A 25,770-nucleotide genomic window follows, 5' to 3' on the forward strand; every position below is an offset into this window, starting at 1 on the left:
CCAGTCCATAGGAGCTGACCCAGAGTCGATAGACTGTTGGCAAATGATCACCAATACATCCACTATTTCTAGGGCCACTTCCTTAAGTACTCTGGGATGCAGACTATTAGGCCCGGGGATTTATCGGCCTTCAATCCCATCAATTTCCCGAACACAATTTCCTGCCTAATAAGGATATCCTTCAGTTCCTCCTTCTCACTAGACCCACTGTCCCCGAGTACATTTGGAAGGTTATTTGTGTCTTCCTTTGTGAAGACAGAACCAAAGTATTTGTTCAATTGGTCTGCCATTTCTTTGTTCCCCATTATAAATTCACCTGAATCCGACTGCAAGGGACCTATGTTTGTCTTCACCAATCTTTTTCTCTTCACATATTTATAGAAGCTTTTGCAGTCAGTTTTTATGTTCCCAGCAAGCTTCCTCTCGTACTCTATTTTCCCCCTCTTAATTCAACCCTTAGTCCTCCTCTGTCGAATTCTAAATTTCTCCCAGTCCTCAGGTTTGTTGCTTTTTCTAGGATTGGGAGAGCAGCGCCCCCACAGGACTGGGAGAGCAGCGCCCCCTGCTGGGCTGGAGGAACAGCACATCCTGTGGTGCTGGAACAAACCAATCCCAATGCACAGGTTTTATCCACAGTGTTCCCTGCCATCCTCTTGTAACCAAAGTTCTGTCCTTGTGTGCTGAATCGTGCTGGGATGTTTAGGACATTGGTGGAGTGACACCTTACTCTGTGCTTTATGCTTGGGCTGGGGGAGGGATTCGGGGCAGGATAGAGGCATGGGTGAGGCCGAGGGGGTCTGGTGCCTCAGGGTGTGAGGTGGGCTCTGCCAATGAGAATTGTGTGTAAGCTTTATTGACCCCAATAAATAATAGTAACACGTTAACCCCACTGACAATCCGGGCGGTTAGCAGCACCAGGACCCAGAGATTGCAGGACGAACACCTGATTGGTCTGGCAGACTGTCTGGCTGGGTATCAGACAGGGCACTCACCCCCGGGGCAGAGAAATTTACACTCCGCTGCCTGTTTACACTGTGGGAAATGATCAACTTGCACAGACCTGAGGTGGGGCAAGAGGAGATTGTGTCACCACAAAGGTTTAACCCTTGACCTCTTAGTATAAAAAATTCCTATGTCCTCCCCCCCCTCTCCCACATGGATCAGGCCACCCATGGGGGGAGGTCGTTCTTAGCTGACTGGGATTCCGTCCAAATGACATAAGCAGCAGAGTTATGAGAGAAGTCGGAGCTCATTTAGAAAAGGGTTTTGCTGTTGAAATACTCGCACGTTTAGTGATTGTCAGCCCTGGTCACGACCTGGTCTGTGGCGAGCTGCCTGGACTCAGCCAGGGGTCAGGAGAGGAGGGCAGAGGGTGCAATAACTGGACTGCAGGCTCGGGAGGGGGAAATTAATAATAATCAACCAGGATACCTGCTCCTGATCAATATCCAGGGACCAGACAACAGATGTCTGTGTGTTAGGAGGATAGAGCAGATGAATGCACAGCTAGAGTGATGGTGCAGGAGGGAGGGCTATAGATTCATGGGACATTGGGACCATTCTTTTTTGGGTTGGCAGGCAGTGACTAATGGGGTACCACAGGGATCAGTGCTGGGGCCCCAGCTGTTCACAATATATATATAAATGATTTGGATGAGGGAACCAAATGTAATATTTCCAAGTTTATTGACAACGCAAAACTAGGTGAGATTGAGAGTTGTGAGGAGGATGCAAAGACGCTGCAAGGCAATTTAGATAGTTTGAGTGAGTGGGCAAACACATGGCAGATGCAGTATAATGTGGATAAATGTGAAGTTATCCACTTTGGTCGGAAAAACATAAAGACAAAGTATTAATTAAATGATGATAGCTTGGGAAGTGCCGATGTACACCAGTCATTGAAAGCAAACCATTAGGAAGGCAAATGGTATGTTGGCCTTCATTGCAAGATGATTTGAGTACAGGAGCAAGGATGTCATACTACAGTTATACAGGGCCTTGGTGAGACCGCACCTGGAGTATTTTGTGCAGTTTTGGTCTCCTTACCTCAGAAAGGATATATTTGCAATAGAGAGTGTTATGTATGTGATGCACCTATGAATGACTCCACGAGGCAATGTGTTGTACTCAAACTGTAGTGACCTTGGTCCTTTATTCGTAACTCCAGAGTGAGGTACAAGCATGGTGGGTAGCCTTTTATACTGGGCCCTGCACACCTATACAGGTGACCCTCAGGTCTCCCACCACAGTGCCCTCTGGTGGACAGCCTCTGCCACAGGGGCAGGAAACCCCGGTCTCCACCAGTTGCACCCTCTAGTGGTGCCAGCATAGTATATACACAGTGTAAACCTTATTGATGGTACATCAGGTAACAAGTCTCCATCTTATGCAACTATACAGTGACTACACAGAGAGTATGTCTATAGTCTGCATCTATAACATCACTCTTCCTCAAGTCCTTTGTGCCGATTACCTTCGCACTATGTGCTCTGGCTTAGCTCTCCCCAGACTTAAGTGCCAATAGCCCTTGCACCTTGGCTGTGCTTTGGCTTGGCTCTCTCCCTGTTAAACCCAAGTCCTTTTGCAACAATGTTGGGTAGTGGTTACCAGTTTGGATGGTTCGATGATGCAGTGGAGGTTCCGGTGGATTCTGGGTGTGATCCATGTGTGTGTCCATGGCTACATACATCCATTCCCCCTCCCCCGCCCCCCACAGCGAGATCGTGCAGCAGGCCCGTTACATTAACATACAGGATCAGACACAGTGCAAGTACAAAGAATGGAAGTTACAGTTTGTATCGTGACACCTTGGTTCTGTGACTTACATTCGTTACATTTTGCGGTCGTGCGCCAGGATTGGGTTCAATCATGGTAAGTACTGAGGTAGCAGTACAGGTATGCGAGGACGCAGGTTCCAGAGCAACCGGACGGGGTCCAATCGTCTGATAGTGGCACTGCACCCCCTGCTAGCGGGGTGGGCTTGGTTCGCTCACCTAGCTAGGACTCAGGGCCTTTACCGTTGCCTATTGGTGGGCAGAGCCACAGATGTGTGTGGCCTGCCTGTCCTCCTTTTGAGGGCTGCAGAATCTTCTGCCTGCTCTCTAACGGTGTTGGGAACCTGGCTGTTCCAGGTCCTGTTTGGGGAACTCATTGGTTCTGACCTTTCGCTCCCGGACATGGCCGAGGTAGCAACTGGGTTTGGGTCTCCACCCGGGTGATGGGCAACGACGGCCAACTGCGCGTATTGGCGCCGTTTTCATTTTTAGGTCTGTGGCGAATAGTGCCATCGGGTGCCTGCAACGTGGGATAGACCTGGGGCAGGGTATCAGGATCAGTGCCTTCACCCTCCTGAGGTCGCTGGCCTATAGCTTGAGAGGACACCTGGGGCAGGGCATCAGGATCAGTGCCTTTACCCTCCCGAATTAGCTTGCTTGCTACTTTTGGGGACACTCTATACCTGACATCTTGCAACAACATCTTGTTCACAATCTTAATCGGTTCGTTACATTGATTGCCATGCATACAATGTCTCTTTAAGTTCAGTTGGTTGCAGGTCTCCTTTAAGAGAACTCTGCTGGCTTTACCCCAATCAAATCCTTTGTTAGACACCATCTGTTGGTCCCTCAGCATTACTCGTGATATGGCCGTGGCCATTTTTTTTTCAGCCAGGTTGGACCTCACTGCAGCAGGGACGCTATCTATCCTCTGTCCTCGAGGTCGACTGCCTTGATCCTTCTCCCGCGATTCTGTCACAAAAGCTGGAAGAGTGCCTGTGAATTCGATCTTACTCCCCAGGAGTCCTGCCACTGGAGCCAGGAAGGTACTTTTAGGTTGTTCCGGTCGGATCATTGCCATGTAGTCATGATGGACGGTCTGTGCCTCAGGTGCTGCGCTGGTCTGTTCTCTGGTGCCTGGCCCAAGCGAAGGTGAGGTTTTGTTCTGCCTCTGAGCATGGGGGACATCGATTGCTGGAGTGACGAGGTCTTCCCATTTCCACTGGATCTTCCCCATCCACCTTCTTCCGAGTAGCGTTGGACCATCACCTGCAACAATCGACAGAGGTAACTTGTGCACTACGCCATTATGGATTACACTTACATCCACACTACCAAGGACTGGGATCGGCTCCTTGGTATAGATGCCCAACTTTTCCTGCACTGAAACCAGTTTGGGTCGGTTTTCATTCCATAGCCTCTCAAAGGCATCCTGGCTCATCACTGACTGGCTCGCTCCCTGTCCACTTCCGTGAAGACTGGAACGTCGTTTATCTCGACTTCCATCTTCACTGGAGGACAATCGGTGGTGCAGGTATACACTCCATACACTTCTTCTTGGGGCTGAGCTGCCTCTCTGGCCAAATCATCATACTCCCCGCTGAATTCAAAGTCATCTACCAACTCCTCTGCTAGACGGTAAACATAGAAAATAGGTGCAGGAGTAGGCCATTCGGCCCTTCTAGCCTGCACCGCCATTCAATGAGTTCATGGCTGAACATGCAACTTCAGTACCCCATTCCTGCTTTCTCGCCATACCCCTTGATCCCCCTAGTAGTAAGGACTACATCTAATTCCCTTTTGAATATATTTAGTGAATTGGCCTCAACAACTTTCTGTGGTAGAAATTCCACAGGTTCACCACTCTCTGGGTGAAGAAGTTTCTCCTCATCTCGGTCCTAAATGGCTTACCCCTTATCCTCAGACTGTGACCCCTGGTTCTGGACTTCCCCAACATTGGGAACATTCTTCCTGCATCTAACCTGTCTAAACCCGTCAGAATTTTAAACGTTTCTATGAGATCCCCTCTCATTCTTCTGAACTCCAGTGAATACAAGCCCAGTTGATCCAGTCTTTCTTGATATGTCAGTCCCGCCATCCCGGGTATCAGTCTGGTGAATCTTTGCTGCACTCCCTCAATAGCAAGAATGTCGTTCCTCAAGTTAGGCGACCAAAACTGTACACAATACTCCAGGTGTGGCCTCACCAAGGCCCTGTACAACTGTAGTAACACCTCCCTGCCCCTGCACTCAAATCCCCTCGCTATGAAGGCCAACATGCCATTTGCTTTCTTAACCGCCTGCAATACCTGCATGCCAACCTTCAATGACTGATGTACCATGACACCCAGGTCTCGGTGCACCTCCCCTTTCCTAATCTGTTACCATTCAGATAATAGTCTGTCTCTCTGTTTTTACCACCAAAGTGGATAACCTCACATTTATCCACATTATACTTCATCTGCCATGCATTTCCCACTCACCTAACCTATCCAAGTCACTCTGCAGCCTCATCGCATCCTCCTCGCAGCTCACACTGACACCCAACTTAGTGTCATCTGCAAATTTGGAAATACTACATTTAATCTCCTCTTCTAAATCATTAATGTACAATGTAAACAGCTGGGGCCCCAGCACAGAACCTTGCGGTACCCCACTAGTCACTGCCTGCCATTCTGAAAAGTACCCATTTACTCCTACTCTTTGCTTCCTGTCTGCCAACCAGTTCTCAATCCATGTCAGCACACTACCCCCAATCCCATGTGCTTTAACTTTGCACATTAATCTCTTGTGTGGGACCTTGTCGAAAGCCTTCTGAAAGTCCAAATACACCACATCAACTGGTTCTCCCTTGTCCACTCAACTGGAAACATCCTCAAAAAATTCCAGAAGATTTGTCAAGCATGATTTCACTTTTACAAATCCATGCTGACTTGGACCTATCATGTCACCTCTTTCCAAATGTGCTGCTATGACATCCTTAATGATTGATTCCATCATTTTACCCACTACCGATATCAGGCTGACCGGTCTATAATTCACTGTTTTCTCTCCCTCCTTTTTTAAAAAGTGGGGTTACATTGGCTACCCTCCACTCCATAGGAACTGATCCAGAGTCTGTGGAATGTTGGAAAATGACTGTCAATGCATCTGCTATTTCCAAGGCCACCTCCTTAGGTACTCTGGGATGCAGACCATCAGGCCCTGGGGATTTATCGGCCTTCAATCCCATCAATTTCCCCAACACAATTTCCTGACTAATAAGGATTTCCCTCAGTTCCTCCTTCTTACTCGACCCTAAGTTGTATTTCTTTCAGTATTATGTGGGGTCGGAGTAAGAGAGAATACAAGAAGGTTTAAGATAGGTTTACAGTGCATGTGTGTAAATACAAATTGAGGTAAATAAGGTTGGTGAGCTGCAGGCGCAAGTAGCCATATGGGAATATGATGTTGTGGCGATAATGGAGACCCGAGTCAAAAAAGGACAGACTTTGCAATGAGGGAGGAGGAGTGTGACATATTAGACGAGATAAATATAGTGAGAGAGGAATTATTAAGGGACTTAGCAGCTTTGAAAGTGGATAAATCCCCAGGCCCGGATGAAATGTATCCCAGGCAGTTAAGAGAAGCAAAAGGGGAAATAGCAGAGGCTCTGACCATAATTTTCCAGTTCTCCTTAGCTACAGCTGTGGTGCCAGAGGACTGGAGGACTGCTAATGTTGTACCTTTGTTTAAAAGGGATAGACCGAGTGATTACAGGCCAGTCAGCCTAACCTTGGTGGTGGGAAAATTATTGAAAAAAGTCCTGAGGGACAGGATAAATCTTCATTTGGAAAGACATGGATTAATCAAGGACAGTCAGCATGGATTTGTTAAGGGAAGGTCATGTCTGACGAGCTTGATTAAATTATTCGAGGAGGTAACCAGGAGGGTTGATTAGGGCAGTGCGTATGATGTAGTGTAAATGGATTTTAGCAAAGCTTTTGATTGGGCCCCACATGGCAGACTGGTCACTAAAGTAAAAGCCCATGGGATCCAAGGTAAAGTGGTAAGTTGGATCCAAAATTGGCTCAGAGGCAGGAAGCAAAGGGTAATGGTTGCTGGGTGTTTTTGTGACTGGAAGGCCGTATCCAGTTCTGCAGGGCTCAGTGCTGGGTCCCTTGCTTTTTGTGGTATACATCAATGACTTGGACTTGAATGTTGGGGGTATGATTAAGAAGTTTGCAGATGACACTAAAATCGGCTGTGTGGTTGATAATGAAGAAGAAAGCTGCGGACTGCAGGAAGATATCAATGTACTGGTCAGGTGGGCAGGACAGTGGCAAATGGAGTTCAATCCTGGATAAGTGTGAGGTAATGCATTTGGGGAGGTCTAACAAGGCAAGAAAATACACATTAAATGGTAGGACACTGAAACGTGTAGAGGAACAAAGGGACCTTGGAGTGAAGATCCACAGATCCCTAAAGTTAGTAGGCCAGGTAGATAAGGTGGTTAAGAAGACATATGGAATACTTCCTACATGACTCAGAGACGTGGACCATATACAGCAGACACATCAAAGCGCTGGAGAAGTACCACCAGCGCTGCCTCCGCAAGATCCTGCAAATCCCCTGGGAGAACGTCAATGTTCTCGATCAGGCCAACATCCCCTGCATCACAGCAGACCACACTCGACCAGCTCCGTTGGGCAGGTCACATCGTCCGCATGCCTAACACGAGACTTCCAAAATAAGACAAAGCTCAGTGCCCTCCCGGATGTTCTTCCTCCACTTAGGGCGATCTTTGGCCAGGGACTCCCAGGTGTCAGTGGAGATATTGCACTTTATCAAAGAGGCTTTGAGGGTATCCTTGTAACATTGCCTCTGCCCACCTAGGGCTCGCTTGCCGTGTTGGAGTTCCGAGCAGAGCGCTTGCTTTGGGAGTCTTGTGTCGGGCATGCGAACAATGTGGCCCACCCAGCGGAGATGTTCGAGGGCAGTCAGTGCTTCGATGCTGGGGATGTTGGCCCGATCGAGAACACCGACGTTGGTGCATCTATCCTCCCAGGGGATTTGCAGGATCTTGCGGAGCCATCGTTGGTGGTATTTCTGCAGCGATTTGAGTTGTCTACTGTATATGCTCCACGTCTCTGAGCCATACAGGAGGGTGGGTATCACTACAGCCTATGCTCTATACCTATGTAATACAATTAGATCCCAAGCTGGCCTTGGGTTCTGGTCACAATGGAAAATGTCAGCAGTTGTCAGAAGGCAGAATTGTAAAGAGTCACCATACAGCATGTCCAGGCCAGATTTGGGAGCTCCAGAATCAGTGGTGCAATCGAGAACGTCACCACTGAGTGGTCTCCACAAAACCATTTTGTTCAGACAGTCTAAAATGCACACATCAAGCCAAAAGGAAAAGTTTTAGAAACCAATCCTCCCCTTAATCATCCCTCTACCTCGGGTTAAGAAAATATCTAATTATATATGTACCACCCTTTAAAGGTTTTTCCTTCCCGGGCGGTTTCTGTTTCCTCTGGAAGAACTAAGGATGTCATTGTATTTATGACTCATGATCAAGACAGTTATTAATACAGCCAACCAAAACAGCAGTCACATCCAAACCTTAAAGCAGCCTCCTCCTTGAGAGTTCACTTTGGTAAAGTAACATGCTCCAATTGTTTTCTTCTCCCAAAATCTTCTCAGCATACAAAGTATTAATAGAGCAACTGAAGTCCTTCCACACTTCCATCTGTGTGGAAACCTAGTTACAGAAGCATTTATCTATTTCGTACAATGAACATAAGAACATAAGGCAGGCTAAGTGAGTGGGCAAAAATTTGGCATAATGAGTATAATGTTGGAAAGTGTGAGGTCATGCACATTGGCAGAAAAAAATCAAAGAGCAAGTTATTATTTAAATGGAGAAAGATTGCAAAGTGCCACAGTACAGCAGGACCTGGGGGTACTTGTGCATGAAACACAAAAGGATAGTATGCAGGTACAGTGAGTGATCAGGAAGGCCAATGGTATCTTGGCCTTTATTGCAAAGGGGATGGAGTATACAAGCAGGGAAATCTTGTTACAGTTATACATGGTATAGGTGAGGCCACACTTGGAATACTGCGTGCAGTTTTGGTTTCCATATTTACAAAAGGATGTACTTGCTTTGGAGGCAGTTCAGAGAAGGTTCACTCGGTTCATTCCGGAGATGAGGGGGTTGACTTATGAGGAAAGGTTGAGTAGGTTGGGCCTCTACTCATTGGAATTCAGAAGGATGAGAGATGATCTTATCGAAACGTATAAGATTATGAGGAGGCTTGACAAGGTGGATGCAGAGAGGATGTTTCCACTGATGGGAGAGACTAGAACGAGAGGGCATGATCTTGAAATTAAGGAGCCGCCCATTTAAAACTTCTTCTCTCGGAGGGTTGTAAATCTGTGGAATTCGCTGCCAAAGAGCTGTGGAAGCTGGGACATTGAAACATAGAAAATAGGTGCAGGAGTAGGCCCTTCAAGCCTGCACCACCATTCAATAAGATCATGGCTGATCATTCACCTCAGTACCCCTGTCCTGCTTTCTCTCCATACCCCTTGATCCCTTTAGCCGTAAGGGCCATATCTAACTCCCTCTTGTATATATCCAACGAACTTATATCAACAACTCTCTGCGGTAGAGAATTCCACAGGTTAACAACTCTCGGAGTGAAGAAGTTTCTCCTCATCTCAGTCCTAAATGGCTTACCCCTTATCCTTAGACTGTGTCCCTGGTTCTGGATTTCCCCAACATCGGGAACATTCTTCCTGCATCTAACCTGTCCAGTCCTGTCAGGATTTTATATGTTTCTATGAGATCCCCTCTCATCCTTCTAAATTCCATTGAATAAACTTAAGACAGAAATAGACAGTTTCTTGAATGGTAAGGAGATAAGGGGTTATGGGGAGCAAGCAGGGAAGTGGAGCTGAGTCCATGATCGGATCAGCCATGATCTTATTGAATGGCGGAGCAGGCTCGAGGGGCCGTATGGCCTACTCCTGCTCCATATGGTGCCTCGAGCCTGCTCTGCCATTTAATACGATCATGACTGATCTGATCATGGACTCAGCTCCACTTCCCTGCCCGCTCCCCATAACCCCTCATCAGTTAAGAAACTGTCTATCTCTGTCTTAAATTTATTCAATGATCCAGCTTCCACAGCTCTCTGAGGCAGCGAATTCCACAGATTTACAACCCTCAGAGAAGAAATTTCTCCTCATCTCAGTTTTAAATGGGTCGCCCATTATTCTAAGATTATGCCCCCTAGTTCTAATCTCCCCCATCAGTGGAAACATCCTCTCTGCATCCACCTTGCCAAGCCCCCTCATATTATATGTTTCGATAAGATCACCTCTCATTCTTCTGAACTCCAATGAGTAGAGGCCCAACCTACTCAACCTTTCCTCATAAGTCAATCCCCTCATCCCCAGAATCAACCTAGTGAACCTTCTCTGAACTTACTCCAAAGCAAATATATCCTTTCGTAAATATGGAAACCAAAACTGTACACAATATTCCAGGTGTGGCCTCACCAATACCCTGTATAACTGTAGTAAGACTTCCCTGCTTTTATACTCCATCCCCTTTGCAATAAAGGCCAAGATTCCATTGGCCTTCCTGATCACTTGCTCTACCTGCATAATATCCTTTTGTGTTTTATGCACAAGTACCCCCAGGTCCCGCTGTACTGCAGCACTTTGCAATCTTTCTCCACTTAAATAATAACTTGCTCTTTGAATTTTTCTGCCAAAGTGCATAACCTCACACTTTCCAATATTATTATCCATCTGCCAAATTTTTGCCCACTCACTTAGCCTGTCTATGTCATTTTGCAGATTTTTTGTGTCCTCCTCACACATTGTTTTTCCTCCCATCTTTGTATCGTCAGCAAACTTGGCTACGTTACACTCAGTCCCTTCATGCAAGTCGTTAATATAGATTGTAAATAGCTGGGGTCCCAGCACTGATCCCTGCGGCACCCCACTAGTTATTGGTTGCCAACCCGAGAATGACCCATTTATCCCGACTCTGTTTTCTGTTAGTTAGCCAATCCTCTATCCATGCTAATATATTACCCCCAACCCCGTGAACTTTTATCTTGTGCAGTAACCTTTTATGTGGCACCTTGTCAAATGCCTTCTGGAAGTCCAAATACACCACATCCACTGGTTCCCCTTTATCCACCCTGTTCGTTACATCCTCAAAGAATTCCAGCAAATTTGGCAAATATGACTTCCCCTTCATAAATCCATGCTGACTCTGCCTTACTAAATTATCTTTTTTCAAATGTCCTGCTACTGCTTCTTTAATAACGGACTCCAACATTTTCCCAACCACAGATGTTAGGCTAACTGGTCTATTGTTTCCTGCTTTTTATCTGCCTCCTTTTTTAAATAGGGGCATTACATTTGCAGTTGACCAATCTGCTGGGATCTCCCCAGAATCCAGGGAATTTTGATAAATTACAACCAATGCATCCATAATCCCTGCCATTACTTCTTTTAAGACCCGAGGATGCAAGCCATCAGGTCCAGGGGATTTATCTGTCTTTAGTCCAATTATCTTACTGAGTACCACCTCCTCAGTGATTGTGACTATGTCAAGTTCCTCTCCCCCATAGCCCCTTGACTATCCACTGTTGGGATATTTTTAGTGTCCTCTACCGTAAATACTGATACAATATTTGTTCAGAGTTTCTGCCATCCCCATGTTCCCCATCACTAATTCCCCGGTCTCGTCCTCTAAGGGACCAACATTTACTTTAAACATGAAGCAGCTGACTGATTTTTTGCATGTTCTCCCACCCCAGGAAATGAACGAGCACCAGGCCACACTACATAGAACACAAATACAATCAAATGACTGCTTTGCTTTTCTTTACACTATTATAAGCGAGTGATTCTATTCTATTTGTGGGGATTGGGTGATAGGGTCAGGTGATGTCTGTGCGTGAGGATTGGATGACATGGGGTCAGGTGATGTCTGTGTGTGGGGATTGGGTAAGATGGGGTCAGGTGATGTCTGTGTGGGGGGATTGGGTAAGATGGGGTCAGGTGATGTGTGTGTGTGGGGATTGGATGAGTTGGGGGTCAGGTGATGTGCGTGTATGGGGATTGGGTAAGATGGGGGTCAGGTAATGTCTGAGTATGGAGATTGAGTCAGGTGATGTGTGTGCGGGGATTGGGTGCTAGACTTTTCACTAGGTAGCCATCGCCCCAAAAAATGGGCTTTGTTCCAGCGATGTACAACGTCTTAGCCTTACTGATCGCTGGAACATGGCCCATTGTTTTTTTGTGATTTTCCTCTCGGCGATAGGCCAGTGATGTGAAATGGGCGATCCGACAGGTCGGCGATGTGACGTTCACCCACCGAACATCCAGCAATGTGGAAGGCAAAAGCTTCCCTAGCAATGGACTTCTGCGCACGTGTGGGGGTTTTTTTCCAGCCGACTGGCTTTCCCATGTTTCGGGAGGTCAGAGGTCATCCACACATGCGCAGAAGGCACAGGGAGGGGCAGAGAGAAAGAGAGTGGGGATAGAAAGAGGGGAGGAAGGCAGAGAGGAAAGAGAGGAGTGAGATAGTACACAAGCACTCTAATTGATTGATTTAAATTTTATAAAAATTATATAATGTCACTAGAAGGAGAAGGGGAGAGGAAAAGAGCAAAGCCCTTCAGTGATGAGGCAAATGAGGCCCTTGTTAATGAGGTGCATTCCTGGCGGACCGAATTGACACAGGAAACCCTCACCCAGTGTGTACAGGAAAATCTGGGCCGAGATCTCAGATGTTGTCTCATCAGCATCCCATGAGGCGAGGGGGTTGGACCAGTGCCAAAAACACTGGAATACCTTGGTTGCAGCAGCAAGAGCAAGTTGCATTTTATATTTTACATTTAATCTTTTACTGTTGCAATTGTTTATTAGAGCAATGAATCTCCTGCATTGAAGTTAAGTTCGTCATTCATAAAAGTATTACATAAACCATGTTAAGATGCAAACAGTGCTCTGAACCAGCAGAATGTAACGTTTTAAACCTTTGTGACTTCATGATACGACCTAGTCAATTATCTTCTGCTGTGCTGTGCTCTTTTCTCGTTTGCAGAAGATGATATCTATCAACCGGGCCGAGCAAAGGTGGACAGGGGGCGGCTCTGCTCAGCTGCAGCCCCTAACAGAGATTGGGGAGCGTGCGGCCACCCTGGTTGGCCATGAGAGCCGTTCGGCCACCACCCGTGGTCTGGCGAAGCCCAGCCATGCGTCTCGTGAGTAATGTGTAATATGTCAAACAGTATTAAAAACTTAAATAATGTCCTGTAATTATAATGCAACATACTTGTATACTTGTAATATACTTATGATATACTAGTGATGTCATGTTATGCATGCAGCCCTTGTACATAAGCAGGAGATGCAGCCACTAGAGCTTTCTGGACTAGTGAAAAGTATTGAAATGCCAAGGCGCATCATATTGCGCACACCAACCCCACGGAGGTCGGGTCAGCGAGATCAGCAATCGCCTACCTTGGTGCTTGATCTCCCTGTGCACGGAGACGGTTGCGAGCTTCTCCAGGGGTTCAATCAGCTCTCCTCTAACTTCTCCAACTGGTCTATGTAAATGGAGTGAGCGCGGCAGACCCTGGAGGGGATTCGAGAACAGACCGCCGCAACCAATACCCTTCGGCACGCGCTGCCGGCTGGACACGGCGCTGCACCCCGAGGTGTCGTGTTGGGCCTAAGTGCGATCCCGAGCACTCAAGCGCGTACGGAGGATACACTTCCTCTTGACTCGGAAGACGAACAGCCAGCTTCTTCCACTCCGACACCTCCCCCACGGCAGGAAGTCTTGCCGTCGCCCGCTGCACGCCAGCTTGGTCTCGGTCTGCGGGGACCACAACAGGCGGGTGGTGCTAAAACACGGGGTGGGAAACGTGGCCGCAGGTAGGGAGGGGGTTGTTTTTTTCAATCTTAATGTTACATTTTTTTAAGTTCACGTGCATTCATCGTTGTTTGGGGTGGGAGAGGGTGTTGATAAAATAATTTTTTTAATTCGTTGTTTTAAATAAAAATTTTTTTACTGAATTTAACAATTGTTGTGCATGCACATAATTACGTTAAGCATAACATTTTAGCAATTGTTCTACATTTGTTTTGCATTCTATTATAACAAGTTTACTTCAGTTAAGCATTAATACAAATGCCAGGCCAGTGCAAATGTAACAACACTAATGCAGCTTTTATTTGACTGTAAATGTAAATGTGACTATCCCCAATGTAAGTTCAAGAAAAGCGTTCATAAATGAGCTGCTATCGCAACAGCTTAGCAGCCATGTAACTGCCACTGGGTACTGGTCTTTGGGGTGGGGGGGGCGAGACCATGGCTAGATCACCAGGCTGATTGTCCTCCCCTCGGTCCTCACCAGCCTTCTCACCGGCTGGCTCTTCCGTCTCCCCTCCTCCTGGAGGTGGACCTGCAGCCCCATTAGCATTAGTTGTCCTCTCCTTAGAGCTAGGTTATGCAGCATGCAACACACCACAATAAACTCAGTGACCTCAGGGTGGTTATGTAGGCTGCCACCAGAGTGGGCCAGATATCTGAAGCGCTGCTTTAGGACTCCAATTGTCTTTTCGACGATGTTGCGTGTCGCAATGTGGCTTTTGTTGCAACATTTCTCTACTTCAGTGACGGGATTACGCAGTGGGATATCATCAGCGAACTGGCAAGGCCATATCCCTTATCCCCCAGCACCCAACCGTGACCTTCTGGCTGATTGACAAACAGGTCAGGGATAGCACTTTCACATAGGATGTGCACATCATGGATGCTGCCAGGAAATGTAGTATTTACTGTCATAATTGTTTGGTTGTGGTCGATAACAAGCTGCACATCAGGGAGTGGAACCCCTTTCTGTTATGAAACACCGCCATGTTCTTTAAAGGGGCTTTCAGGGCAATGTGCGTGCAGTCTATTGCTGCCTGCAACTTGGGGAAGTTTGCTATTCTCGAGAAACCCAAAGCCCTCCCGCTCTGTGCCTTCCTGGTCATCGGGAAGCTTAAAGAGTTCATTCTGTGAGCGTAAAGGGTTTGAGTCACCTGCCGAATGCAGCAATGTGTGGCGTGCTGAGAAATACGACAATGTCACCAGCTGATGCCTGAAAGGATCCCGATGTATAGAAGGCTAGGGCTGCAGTAACCTTCACCTTAACGGACAGTGTCGAAATCTCGACCTCCGAAAAGAATGACTCCGACACTTACAGCTCCGGTAGAAGTTTCCTTTTTAATTTACTTGCTCGCAAGGGGTAGGTTTCACTCAGTCAAGGGCTAAATGAACACCTCCCAAATGGTTCAGTTTAACAAGATATTTATACAGTAAAACCAAAGTTCTGGCCTCTCCCTGTGTATTGCTCTGTCTCACAGTCAGTGAATACAGATAAAGAGTTAATTACTATATCCTGGTCCTGACATGGTGTCCAGATATTTCCTTTTGTCAGGGTTATAAGAAAGCCAAACGGCCATTACTCCATGAGTCATAGGTAATGGGCTATCTCCTGTCTTGTATTGTGTCAGGATTGTTTCAATTTCCTGGTCAGTTTATCTGTTTGCATCAAATGGATGAGGTCTCGGAAAGAGATAATGGCTAGAAGATAAGGGTGGGGTGACATGGAACTCCTGTAGTGTAGACAATAGGAGAGCACCATGGGGGTTACTTGTCTCAGCATGACTTGTCTCCTAGCTGTCTGATGGCCATCAGCCATCTAACAGCAGGTTTAGCTGTTTATGCAAGCTGACTGCTAAAATGCAGAAAGTTCTGGAAGGGCCAGGACTCCATTTTAATCAAAAGGCACACAAATACCGTATGGTATCAGCTTAGATAAAAATACTTTCCACAACTGTGCAGTTCTGATGGTGCTGGAAGGCTGCAAATCACCCTGGACGAGCTCGCAAATCTCATCGATTACCTCCTTCCGGAAGCACAGCCTCCTTAGATACATGTTTTCAGACAAGTTGAGGTAAGATTGCTTTTCCAAGCACCTTCGTTGGCTTGGCTACATGCTCGCCTCCTCTGTCTGTCACCTCTTCGATTGAACCTTTCAGAAACCAGCTTGTGAACAGTTACGTGTAATGGCACAGAAAGCATAGGCCCCATCACTAGCAATAATTATTTTCACTTGCTATAAATGCACTTTTCACTAAAAAAATGCCTAATCTATTAAACTACTCTCTATACCAGCCCCAGTCTCCAACACTGTATACCAATCTCAGTCGATAATACTCTCTCTATACCAGCCCCAGTCTAACACTGTATACCAATCTCAGTCGATAATACTCTCTCTAGACCAGCCCCAGTCTAACACTGTATACCAATCTCAGTCTATAATACTCTCTCTATACCAGCCCCAGTCTAACACTGTATACCAATCTCAGTCTATAATACTCTCTCTATACCAGCCCCAGTCTAACACTGTATACCAATCTCAGTCTATAATACTCTCTCTAGACCAGCCCCAGTCTAACACTAGGCCTCATCACTATCAATAATTTTTCACTTGCTATAAATGCACTTTTCACAAAAAAATGCCTAATCTACTAAACTATTAGTAAAATTAAATATAAGTACTAATCTGAGTAGATCTATCTTTAAAGGACCCTTAAATTACTCACAACTATCTAAGCTCGATTTTTTAGCTGCCTCCAAACTTCAAAATGGCGTCCAGTGTGCCCATTTCCTTCAGTAAAGCACGGGAAAAGCAACTATTACCCAGCGATGTTCTCGGTGAGCGATCAGCCCGGCCACGTGATGGCGATGTGCCGGAACTTCAAATTGGCGGTGTGGGCGATCAGCTCGGCAAAGTGAGCTGAAACATGGGGGGGGCTTATTTTTCCGGCGATGTTTCTGGCCTAGTTTCCATTTTTTGCTCAAAATGGGCGATAACAGGTCAGTTTTGGGCCATATATGGGCGATGTGAAGTGGAAAGTCTAGCCCTGGGTTTGTTGGGTCAGGTACAGAAGTTACTCCCCTCAGTCTACATCTCAGGACTGTGATGGTCAAGCTGGGTAGGATATGGGAGGGCCAGGAGGTAGTACCTTCAGTTGGGGGGGGGGGGGGGGGGGGGGGCAGAAAAAGGCAGACAATTGCTTGCTGTGGCCTCGCACTGCCGCTCTGTCACCCAGTGTGACTGGAGTTGGGGGTGGATAGGCAGGGGGAGAATCAGCCAAATTCCTCCCTCTGTCCCTCTACTGTAAGATAACACACAACTGCACTCAGTCCACATTCCTGTCTTGGGCTGAATCAGATTGTTCACAAGCTCAGCATTCTCGTCATCTCATCCCTTATCTACTTCATGGAACACCTCCTTCCACCTCTGAAAGTCGCCTAGCTTTGCCCTGACTTCAATCCACCTGCTCAAACCTTCATTCACAACGTCGCACCTCGAGACTCAGTTGTTCCAATGCTCTCCTGGCCTGCCTCCCATCCTCCACCCTCTAAACTTCAGCTCATCCAAAACTCAGTAACCATCGCACAGCAAATCCCCCTGACCCTGCACGCCCACCCTCCCTGACCCATCATCAACCCCTTGTCCTGCAATGCCTCAGATTGAAATTCTTACCCTTGCATCCCTCCAGAACCTCCCCCCTACCTTTCTCCCATTCTCACCCCCAGCCCCACGACACTTCCTCCTTTAAGCTGGTCACTCCTCTGAAACATTTTCTGCGGCTTGGTTTCAATCGCTACCTGATTACGCTGCTGTGAGGCACCTTGGGACTTTTTTTCTAAGTCGGCGGCGCTATTGAGATGTTATTGAGATGAAAAGCTACACTGGAGGGCTGCGATAACCATCCCGGCAGTCTCGTGCCGTAACTCGCACTGAGTTCACATCTCAAATCAAATCCAACCTTGATTGAGCAGGCAGCAGAGTTGTGTGTGTGCCGGACCTATCGTTTGTCAAAGTCAGAGTTTCAGGCATGTCAATTCAGCCAAAGTCAAAGATTTGGTACAGATGTGACGGATTGAAGTCAACAATTCAACTGCGAAGTGTTTGGTACCTTTGGGGCGGGGTGTGGTTTGACAGCTGTGGCTGAGCTGAAGGTACAGACAGAGCCAGTAACAGGTAGCTCAGGAAGCTACACTAGGTGCTAGTGCCTGCTGGCCAGTCTGGAGATACCCATTCTCTGCTGGTGTGTCACCTCATGACAAGTGAGCACTTCATGGTTTAAATTAATGTCGTGCCATTGTTCATCAACGTCTTGTGAATACATTGCACGGAACACTGCTCATTTACCTAGTGTGCTCAATAAATGGTCTGTTAGTTTACAGGGAGTCTCAGCCCAACACAGTGTATTCAATCCATCTCACAGACAAGGAGCGGAATACACAGGCCAGATCCGTGACAAGAGATCTGTTACCAAGACCTAGCTCTGTCAAGCCCGTGTGGTGGATGGTGTGCAATAGCCATCACACGTTAAAAAATCCACGCACAGGCATCTTCCACCCTTCAGGATCTGGAATATTAGGTCCTTCATTGAAACACCTGTGAACTCATTCTTTTTTGGCGTGGAAGCAAGTCACCCTCGCTTCGAGAGACTGCCTATGATGATGATGGTGGAAAGGTAAAGGCAGACACCAGATCCCTGGGGAAATCGGGTCCACTTACACAACCAGACCATAATACCTAGCAGCACAAAAATCTAACGGCCCGTAAACAGGATGTACCACTCCAAGTTCTGGCTAGCTTGAACCACAAGGATAGCGCACTGCAGACTGAGCCAAGCCAACACTCCCCAATGAGCAACGCCTCACAAGGAAGAGTGATGCTGAGTGAGTGAGTGAGTCCGTCCCATAGGCCATTCACCAGAAGGGCCAAGGTGCAGGGCTGTGTTTGCAGAGCAGAGAGAGAATGAAAGACGAGGCAGATCCAGCTAAGGAGGATTTATTTTTGCACAAACTGGCAGTGTCCCACAAGGATTATGCAAAGGAAAAGGAGTTTGTTTTGACTGCAGATACGCAACACGTGACACGAGGACTCACTGAGCCCTCAGCGCTGCTGACTGAAACACTCGCGTCCTGTCCATCCGCAGGAGGAGTTTATGGCAAGTTCCAATAACCGCGGGCTCCCCACTGCAGCCTCCTCAGGGAAGCTGCCCTCCCAGCTTCCAGCTTCTCCACGACACTGCTGCCTGCGCACCCCCCCCCCTACCCCAAACCTGTGCAGGTCTTTCACCATCCTCGTTCCAATGTTTCATTCACACAAGAAAAGGTCCTTTTTGTTCCCTCTCAGAAGGTAGATTGGCCGCAAATCCTGATCGTTATTCCATCTCCATCAGGTTGCTACGGGATTCCCGGGAAACCATGAGACGCATCAACTGGTTCTGGAATTTCTCAAACTTCTTCACATCCTGAGCTTGGTCCGTCTTGTACTGCAGGCACTGGGGGAGGTGCAGAGAGAGAGAGAGCGAGAAATGAGAGACCCCTTTGTTATACTGTAGTCAACAATGCACATGGGCCCATTACATGGTGTTCAGCCCAACTGCTCTATGCTGCCGTTTATGACCCACATGAGCCTCCGCCCACCCTACTTCATCGTGCCCCGTTACCATCTCCTTCCATTCCTTTCTCCCATGTGTTTATTCAGCTTCCCCTTAACTGCATCTCTGCCAGTCGCCTCAACTACTCCTTGTGATAGCGAGTGCCACATGCTCTGGATAACAGTTTCTCCTGACCTCCCTGTTGATCTTACATTTATGGCACCTAGTTTTGGACTCCCCACAAGCAGAAACATTCAGAGTCTACCTTATCCAACCCTTTCATGATCTTAAAGATCTCCAGCAGGTCAGGCCCAGCCTTCTCTTGTCGAGAGAAAAGGGCTCGTTCAATCTTTCCCGATAGGTATTACCTCTCAGTTCCAGTATCACCTTTGTGAATATCCTATTTATAATATGGAGACCAGAATGGTGTTCACCGCGCCCCACCACCGGCAGAGGGTTATGCTGATAGATTTAGATGAGGAAAGACAGGAGGAGGCTCGAGTGGAGCATAAACGCCGCAGGGACTGGTTGGGCCGAATGGCCTGTTCCTGTGCCGGATATCCGATGTCATCCTATGGAAGATGGAGTAACTCCCAGAAGCCTATTCTCTGGAAAAGCTAAGCTACAGACAGACATGTGGTGATGAGGACCGACGGGCAGGTTTAGCGCTGAATCCTCCCCACTGAGTCACTGGACACTCGGTCGCCAGTGTGCTCCTCTCAGTCAAACAGCACACTCACGGGGCATCGAGTCAGCAGAAAGCCAGACCAGGAGCAGTACCCACGGTGACCACGACAACCTGCCACCAGGATCCAGGGCCAGTGACCCACACTGCGCAACCCCCGGACACATTCCCCCACCCCCACCCCCTCCCCGCCGGACCACAACTTGCCCATGGGACCTGTCTACACACACCGCCCCAGTAGACTCGCCTCTCCACACCCACACCCCCACCCGCTGGACATGTCCTCACGCCACTCCCCCCCCCCCCCCACCACCCCACCCCCCCAGCACTCACCACCACATCGTCGGTCACCTTCATGGAGAGAAGCCCAGCGCAGTGTCGATATTTAATAACCACCCGCACCTGAAACACAACAACACCAGAGATAGCCAGTCAGTGGGTGCGGAGAGAGACAGGGACGGGGACTGGGACTGGGGACGGGAGTGGGGGGGGGGAAGGGAAGACGGGAGTGGGGGGGGAAGACGGGAGTGGGGGGGGGGGGAGAAACGGGAGTGGGGGGGGGGAAGACGGGAGTGGGGGGGGGGGGAAGACGGGAGTGGGGGGGGGGGAAGACGGGAGTGGGGGGGGGGGAAGACGGGAGTGGGGGGGGGGGAAGACGGGAGTGGGGGGGGGGGAAGACGGGAGTGGGGGGGGGGAAGACGGGAGTGGGGGGGGGGGAAGACGGGAGTGGGGGGGGGGGAAGACGGGAGTGGGGGGGGGGGAAGACGGGAGTGGGGGGGGGGGAAGACGGGAGTGGGGGGGGGGGAAGACGGGAGTGGGGGGGGGGGAAGACGGGAGTGGGGGGGGGGAAGACGGGAGTGGGGGGGGGGGAAGACGGGAGTGGGGGGGGGGGAAGACGGGAGTGGGGGGGGGGGGAAGACGGGAGTGGGGGGGGGGAAGACAGGAGTGGGGGGGGGGAAGACGGGAATGGGGAAGATGGGAGTGGGGGGGGGGGGGGAAGACGGGAGTGGGGGGGGGAAGACGGGAGTGGGGGGGGGGGAAGACGGGAGTGGGGGGGGGGAAGACGGGAGTGGGGAAGATGGGAGTGGGGGGAGGGGGGGAAGACGGGAGTGGGGGGAGGGGGGGAAGACGGGAGTGGGGGGAGGGGGGGGAAGACGGGAGTGGGGGGAGGGGGGGGAAGACGGGAGTGGGGGGAGGGGGGGAAGACGGGAGTGGGGGGAGGGGGGGAAGACGGGAGTGGGGAAGACGGGAGTGGGGGGAGGGGGGGAAGACGGGAGTGGGGGGAGGGGGGGGAAGACGGGAGTGGGGGGAGGGGGGGGAAGACGGGAGTGGGGGGGGGGAAGACGGGAGTGGGGAAGACGGGAGTGGGGGGAGGGGGGGGAAGACGGGAGTGGGGGGAGGGGGGGGAAGACGGGAGTGGGGAAGACGGGAGTGGGGGGAGGGGGGGGAAGACGGGAGTGGGGGGGGGGGAAGACGGGAGTGGGGAAGATGGGAGTGGGGGGAAGACGGGAGTCGGGGGGGGAAGACGGGAGTGGGGGGGGGGAAGACGGGAGTGGGGGGGGGGGAAGACGGGAGTGGGGAGGGGGGAAGACGGGAGTGGGGGGGGGGAAGACGGGAGTGGGGGGGGGGAAGACGGGAGTGGGGGGGGGGGAAGACGGGAGTGGGGGGGGGGGAAGACGGGAGTGGGGGGGGGGGAAGACGGGAGTGGGGGGGGGGGGAAGACGGGAGTGGGGGGGGGGGGGAAGACGGGAGTGGGGGGGGGGGGAAGATGGGAGTGGGGGGAAGACGGGAGTCGGGGGGGGGAAGACGGGAGTGGGGGGGGGAAGACGGGAGTCGGGGGGGGGAAGACGGGAGTGGGGGGGGGAAGACGGGAGTGGGGGGGGGAAGACGGGAGTGGGGGGGGGAAGACGGGAGTGGGGGGGGGAAGACGGGAGTGGGGGGGGGGGGGGAGACGGGAGTGGGGGGGGGGGGGGAGACGGGAGTGGGGAAGATGGGAGTGGGGGGAGGGGGGGGAAGACGGGAGTGGGGGGGGGGGAAGACGGGAGTGGGGAAGATGGGAGTGGGGGGAGGGGGGGTGGGGGGAAGACGGGAGTGGGGGGGGGGGAAGACGGGAGTGGGGGGAGGGGGGGGAAGACGGGAGTGGGGGGGGGGGAAGACGGGAGTGGGGGGGGGGGGAGACGGGAGTGGGGGGGGGGGAAGACAGGAGTGGGGGGGGGGGAAGACGGGAGTTGGGGGGGGAAGACGGGAGTGGGGGGGGGGGGAGACGGGAGTGGGGGGGGGGGAGACGGGAGTGGGGGGGGGGGAAGACAGGAGTGGGGGGGGGAAGACGGGAGTGGGGGGGGGAAGACGGGAGTGGGGGGGGGGAAAGACGGGAGTGGGGGGGGGAAAGACGGGAGTGGGGGGGGGAAAGACGGGAGTGGGGGGGGGAAAGACGGGAGTGGGGGGGGGAAAGACGGGAGTGGGGGGGGGAAAGACGGGAGTGGGGGGGGGAAAGACGGGAGTGGGGGGGGGAAAGACGGGAGTGGGGGGGGGGGAAGACGGGAGTGGGGGGGGGGGAAGACGGGAGTGGGGGGGGGGAGACGGGAGTGGGGGGGGGGGGAAGACGGGAGTGGGGGGGGGGGAAGACGGGAGTGGGGGGGGGGGGAAGACGGGAGTGGGGGGGGGGGAGACGGGAGTGGGGGGGGGGGAAGACGGGAGTGGGGGGGGGGAGACGGGAGTGGGGGGGGGGAGACGGGAGTGGGGGGGGGGAGACGGGAGTGGGGGGGGGGAGACGGGAGTGGGGGGGGGGAGACGGGAGTGGGGGGGGGGAGACGGGAGTGGGGGGGGGGGGGGAAGACGGGAGTGGGGGGGGGGAGACGGGAGTGGGGGGGGGGGGAAGACGGGAGTGGGGGGGGGGGAGACGGGAGTGGGGGGGGGGGAAGACGGGAGTGGGGGGGGGGAAGACGGGAGTGGGGGGGGGGGGGAAGACGGGAGTGGGGGGGGGGGGGAGACGGGAGTGGGGGGGGGGGGAAGACGGGAGTGGGGGGGGGGGGGAAGACGGGAGTGGGGGGGGGGGGGGAAGACGGGCGTGGGGGGGGGGGGGGAAGACGGGAGTGGGGGGGGGGAGACGGGAGTGGGGGGGGGGGGAGACGGGAGTGGGGGGGGGGGGGAGACGGGAGTGGGGGGGGGGGGGGAGACGGGAGTGGGGGGGGGGGGGAAGACGGGAGTGGGGGGGGGGGGGAAGACGGGAGTGGGGGGGGGGGGAAGACGGGAGTGGGGGGGGGGGAAGACGGGAGTGGGGGGGGGGGAAGACGGGAGTGGGGGGGGGGGGGAAGACGGGAGTGGGGGGGGGGGGAAGACGGGAGTGGGGGGGGGGGAAGACGGGAGTGGGGGGGGGGGGAAGACGGGAGTGGGGGGGGGGGGAAGACGGGAGTGGGGGGGGGGAAGACGGGAGTGGGGGGGGGGGAAGACGGGAGTGGGGGGGGGGGAAGACGGGAGTGGGGGGGGGGGGGGAAGACGGGAGTGGGGGGGGGGGGAAGACGGGAGTGGGGGGGGGGGGAAGACGGGAGTGGGGGGGGGAGGGAAGACGGGAGGGGGCGGGGGAGGGAAGACGGGAGGGGGCGGGGGAGGGAAGACGGGAGGGGGCGGGGGAGGGAAGACGGGAGGGGGCGGGGGAGGGAAGACGGGAGGGGGCGGGGGAGGGAAGACGGGAGGGGGCGGGGGAGGGAAGACGGGAGGGGGCGGGGGAGGGAAGACGGGAGGGGGCGGGGGAGGGAAGACGGGAGGGGGCGGGGGAGGGAAGACGGGAGGGGGCGGGGGAGGGAAGACGGGAGGGGGCGGGGGAGGGATGACGGGAGGGGGCGGGGGAGGGATGACGGGAGGGGGCGGGGGAGGGATGACGGGAGGGGAGGGATGACGGGAGGGGGGGGCACGTGAGGGGGGGGCACGTGAGGGGGGGGCACGTGAGGGGGGGCACGTGAGGGGGGGCACGTGAGGGGGGGCACGTGAGGGGGGGCACGTGAGGGGGGGCACGTGAGGGGGGGGCACGTGAGGGGGGGGCACGTGAGGGGGGGGCACGTGAGGGGGGGGCACGTGAGGGGGGGGCACGTGAGGGGGGGGCACGTGAGGGGGGGGCACGTGAGGGGGGGGCACGTGAGGGGGGGGCACGTGAGGGGGGGGCACGTGAGGGGGGGGCACGTGAGGGGGGGGCACGTGAGGGGGGGGCACGTGAGGGGGGGGGCACGTGAGGGGGGGGCACGTGAGGGGGGGGCACGTGAGGGGGGGGGCACGTGAGGGGGGGGGCACGTGAGGGGGGGGGCACGTGAGGGGGGGGGCACGTGAGGGGGGGGGGCACGTGAGGGGGGGGGGCACGTGAGGGGGGGGGCACGTGAGGGGGGGGGCACGTGAGGGGGGGGGCACGCGAGGGGGGGGGCACGCGAGGGGGGGGGGCACGCGAGGGGGGGGGCACGCGAGGGGGGGGGCACGCGAGGGGGGGGGCACGCGAGGGGGGGGCACGCGAGGGGGGGGCACGCGAGGGGGGGGGGCACGCGAGGGGGGGGGGCACGTGAGGGGGGGGGGCACGTGAGGGGGGGGGCACGTGAGGGGGGGGGCACGTGAGGGGGGGGGGCACGTGAGGGGGGGGGCACGTGAGGGGGGGGGCACGTGAGGGGGGGGGCACGTGAGGGGGGGGGCACGTGAGGGGGGGGGCACGTGAGGGGGGGGGCACGTGAGGGGGGGGGCACGTGAGGGGGGGGCACGTGAGGGGGGGGGCACGTGAGGGGGGGGGCACGTGAGGGGGGGGGCACGTGAGGGGGGGGGCACGTGAGGGGGGGGGCACGTGAGGGGGGGGGCACGTGAGGGGGGGGGCACGTGAGGGGGGGGGCACGTGAGGGGGGGGGCACGTGAGGGGGGGGGGGGGCACGTGAGGGGGGGGGCACGTGAGGGGGGGGGCACGTGAGGGGGGGGCACGTGAGGGGGGGGCACGTGAGGGGGGGGCACGTGAGGGGGGGGCACGTGAGGGGGGGGGCACGTGAGGGGGGGGGCACGTGAGGGGGGGGGCACGTGAGGGGGGGGGCACGTGAGGGGGGGGGCACGTGAGGGGGGGGGCACGTGAGGGGGGGGGCACGTGAGGGGGGGGGCACGTGAGGGGGGGGCACGTGAGGGGGGGGGCACGTGAGGGGGGGGGCACGTGAGGGGGGGGCACGTGAGGGGGGGGGCACGTGAGGGGGGGGCACGTGAGGGGGGGGCACGTGAGGGGGGGGGCACGTGAGGGGGGGGGCACGTGAGGGGGGGGGCACGTGAGGGGGGGGGCACGTGAGGGGGGGGGCACGTGAGGGGGGGGGCACGTGAGGGGGGGGGCACGTGAGGGGGGGGGCACGTGAGGGGGGGGGCACGTGAGGGGGGGGGCACGTGAGGGGGGGGGCACGTGAGGGGGGGGGGCACGTGAGGGGGGGGGCACGTGAGGGGGGGGGCACGTGAGGGGGGGGGCACGTGAGGGGGGGGGCACGTGAGGGGGGGGGGCACGTGAGGGGGGGGGCACGTGAGGGGGGGGGCACGTGAGGGGGGGGGCACGTGAGGGGGGGGGCACGTGAGGGGGGGGGCACGTGAGGGGGGGGGCACGTGAGGGGGGGGGGCACGTGAGGGGGGGGGGTACGTGAGGGGGGGGGTACGTGAGGGGGGGGGGTACGTGAGGGGGGGGGTACGTGAGGGGGGGGTACGTGAGGGGGGGGTACGTGAGGGGGGGGTACGTGAGGGGGGGTACGTGAGGGGGGGTACGTGAGGGGGGGGGTACGTG

At 53.9% G+C, this 25,770-nt stretch overlaps 1 protein-coding gene across 1 annotated transcript in view; it reads right to left on the reverse strand.

Moving 5' to 3' along the window:
• Positions 1 to 18,701: 18,701 nt before the first annotated feature.
• srp9 (signal recognition particle 9) overlaps positions 18,702 to 25,770 on the reverse strand; it is a 56,401-nt gene continuing 49,332 nt past the window's right edge. Inside the window, exons 2-3 of the mRNA XM_070884300.1 lie at positions 20,331 to 20,399; positions 18,702 to 19,213 (exon numbers count right to left, since the gene is read on the reverse strand). Coding sequence (XP_070740401.1) covers positions 19,094 to 19,213; positions 20,331 to 20,399 — 189 coding nt within the window. The 3' untranslated portion in view covers positions 18,702 to 19,093. The remainder of the gene's footprint in view (positions 19,214 to 20,330; positions 20,400 to 25,770) is intronic.

The sequence above is a fragment of the Pristiophorus japonicus genome, chromosome 7, assembly GCF_044704955.1.
Source record: "Pristiophorus japonicus isolate sPriJap1 chromosome 7, sPriJap1.hap1, whole genome shotgun sequence".
In the NCBI taxonomy this organism is placed as follows: Eukaryota; Metazoa; Chordata; class Chondrichthyes; family Pristiophoridae; genus Pristiophorus; species Pristiophorus japonicus.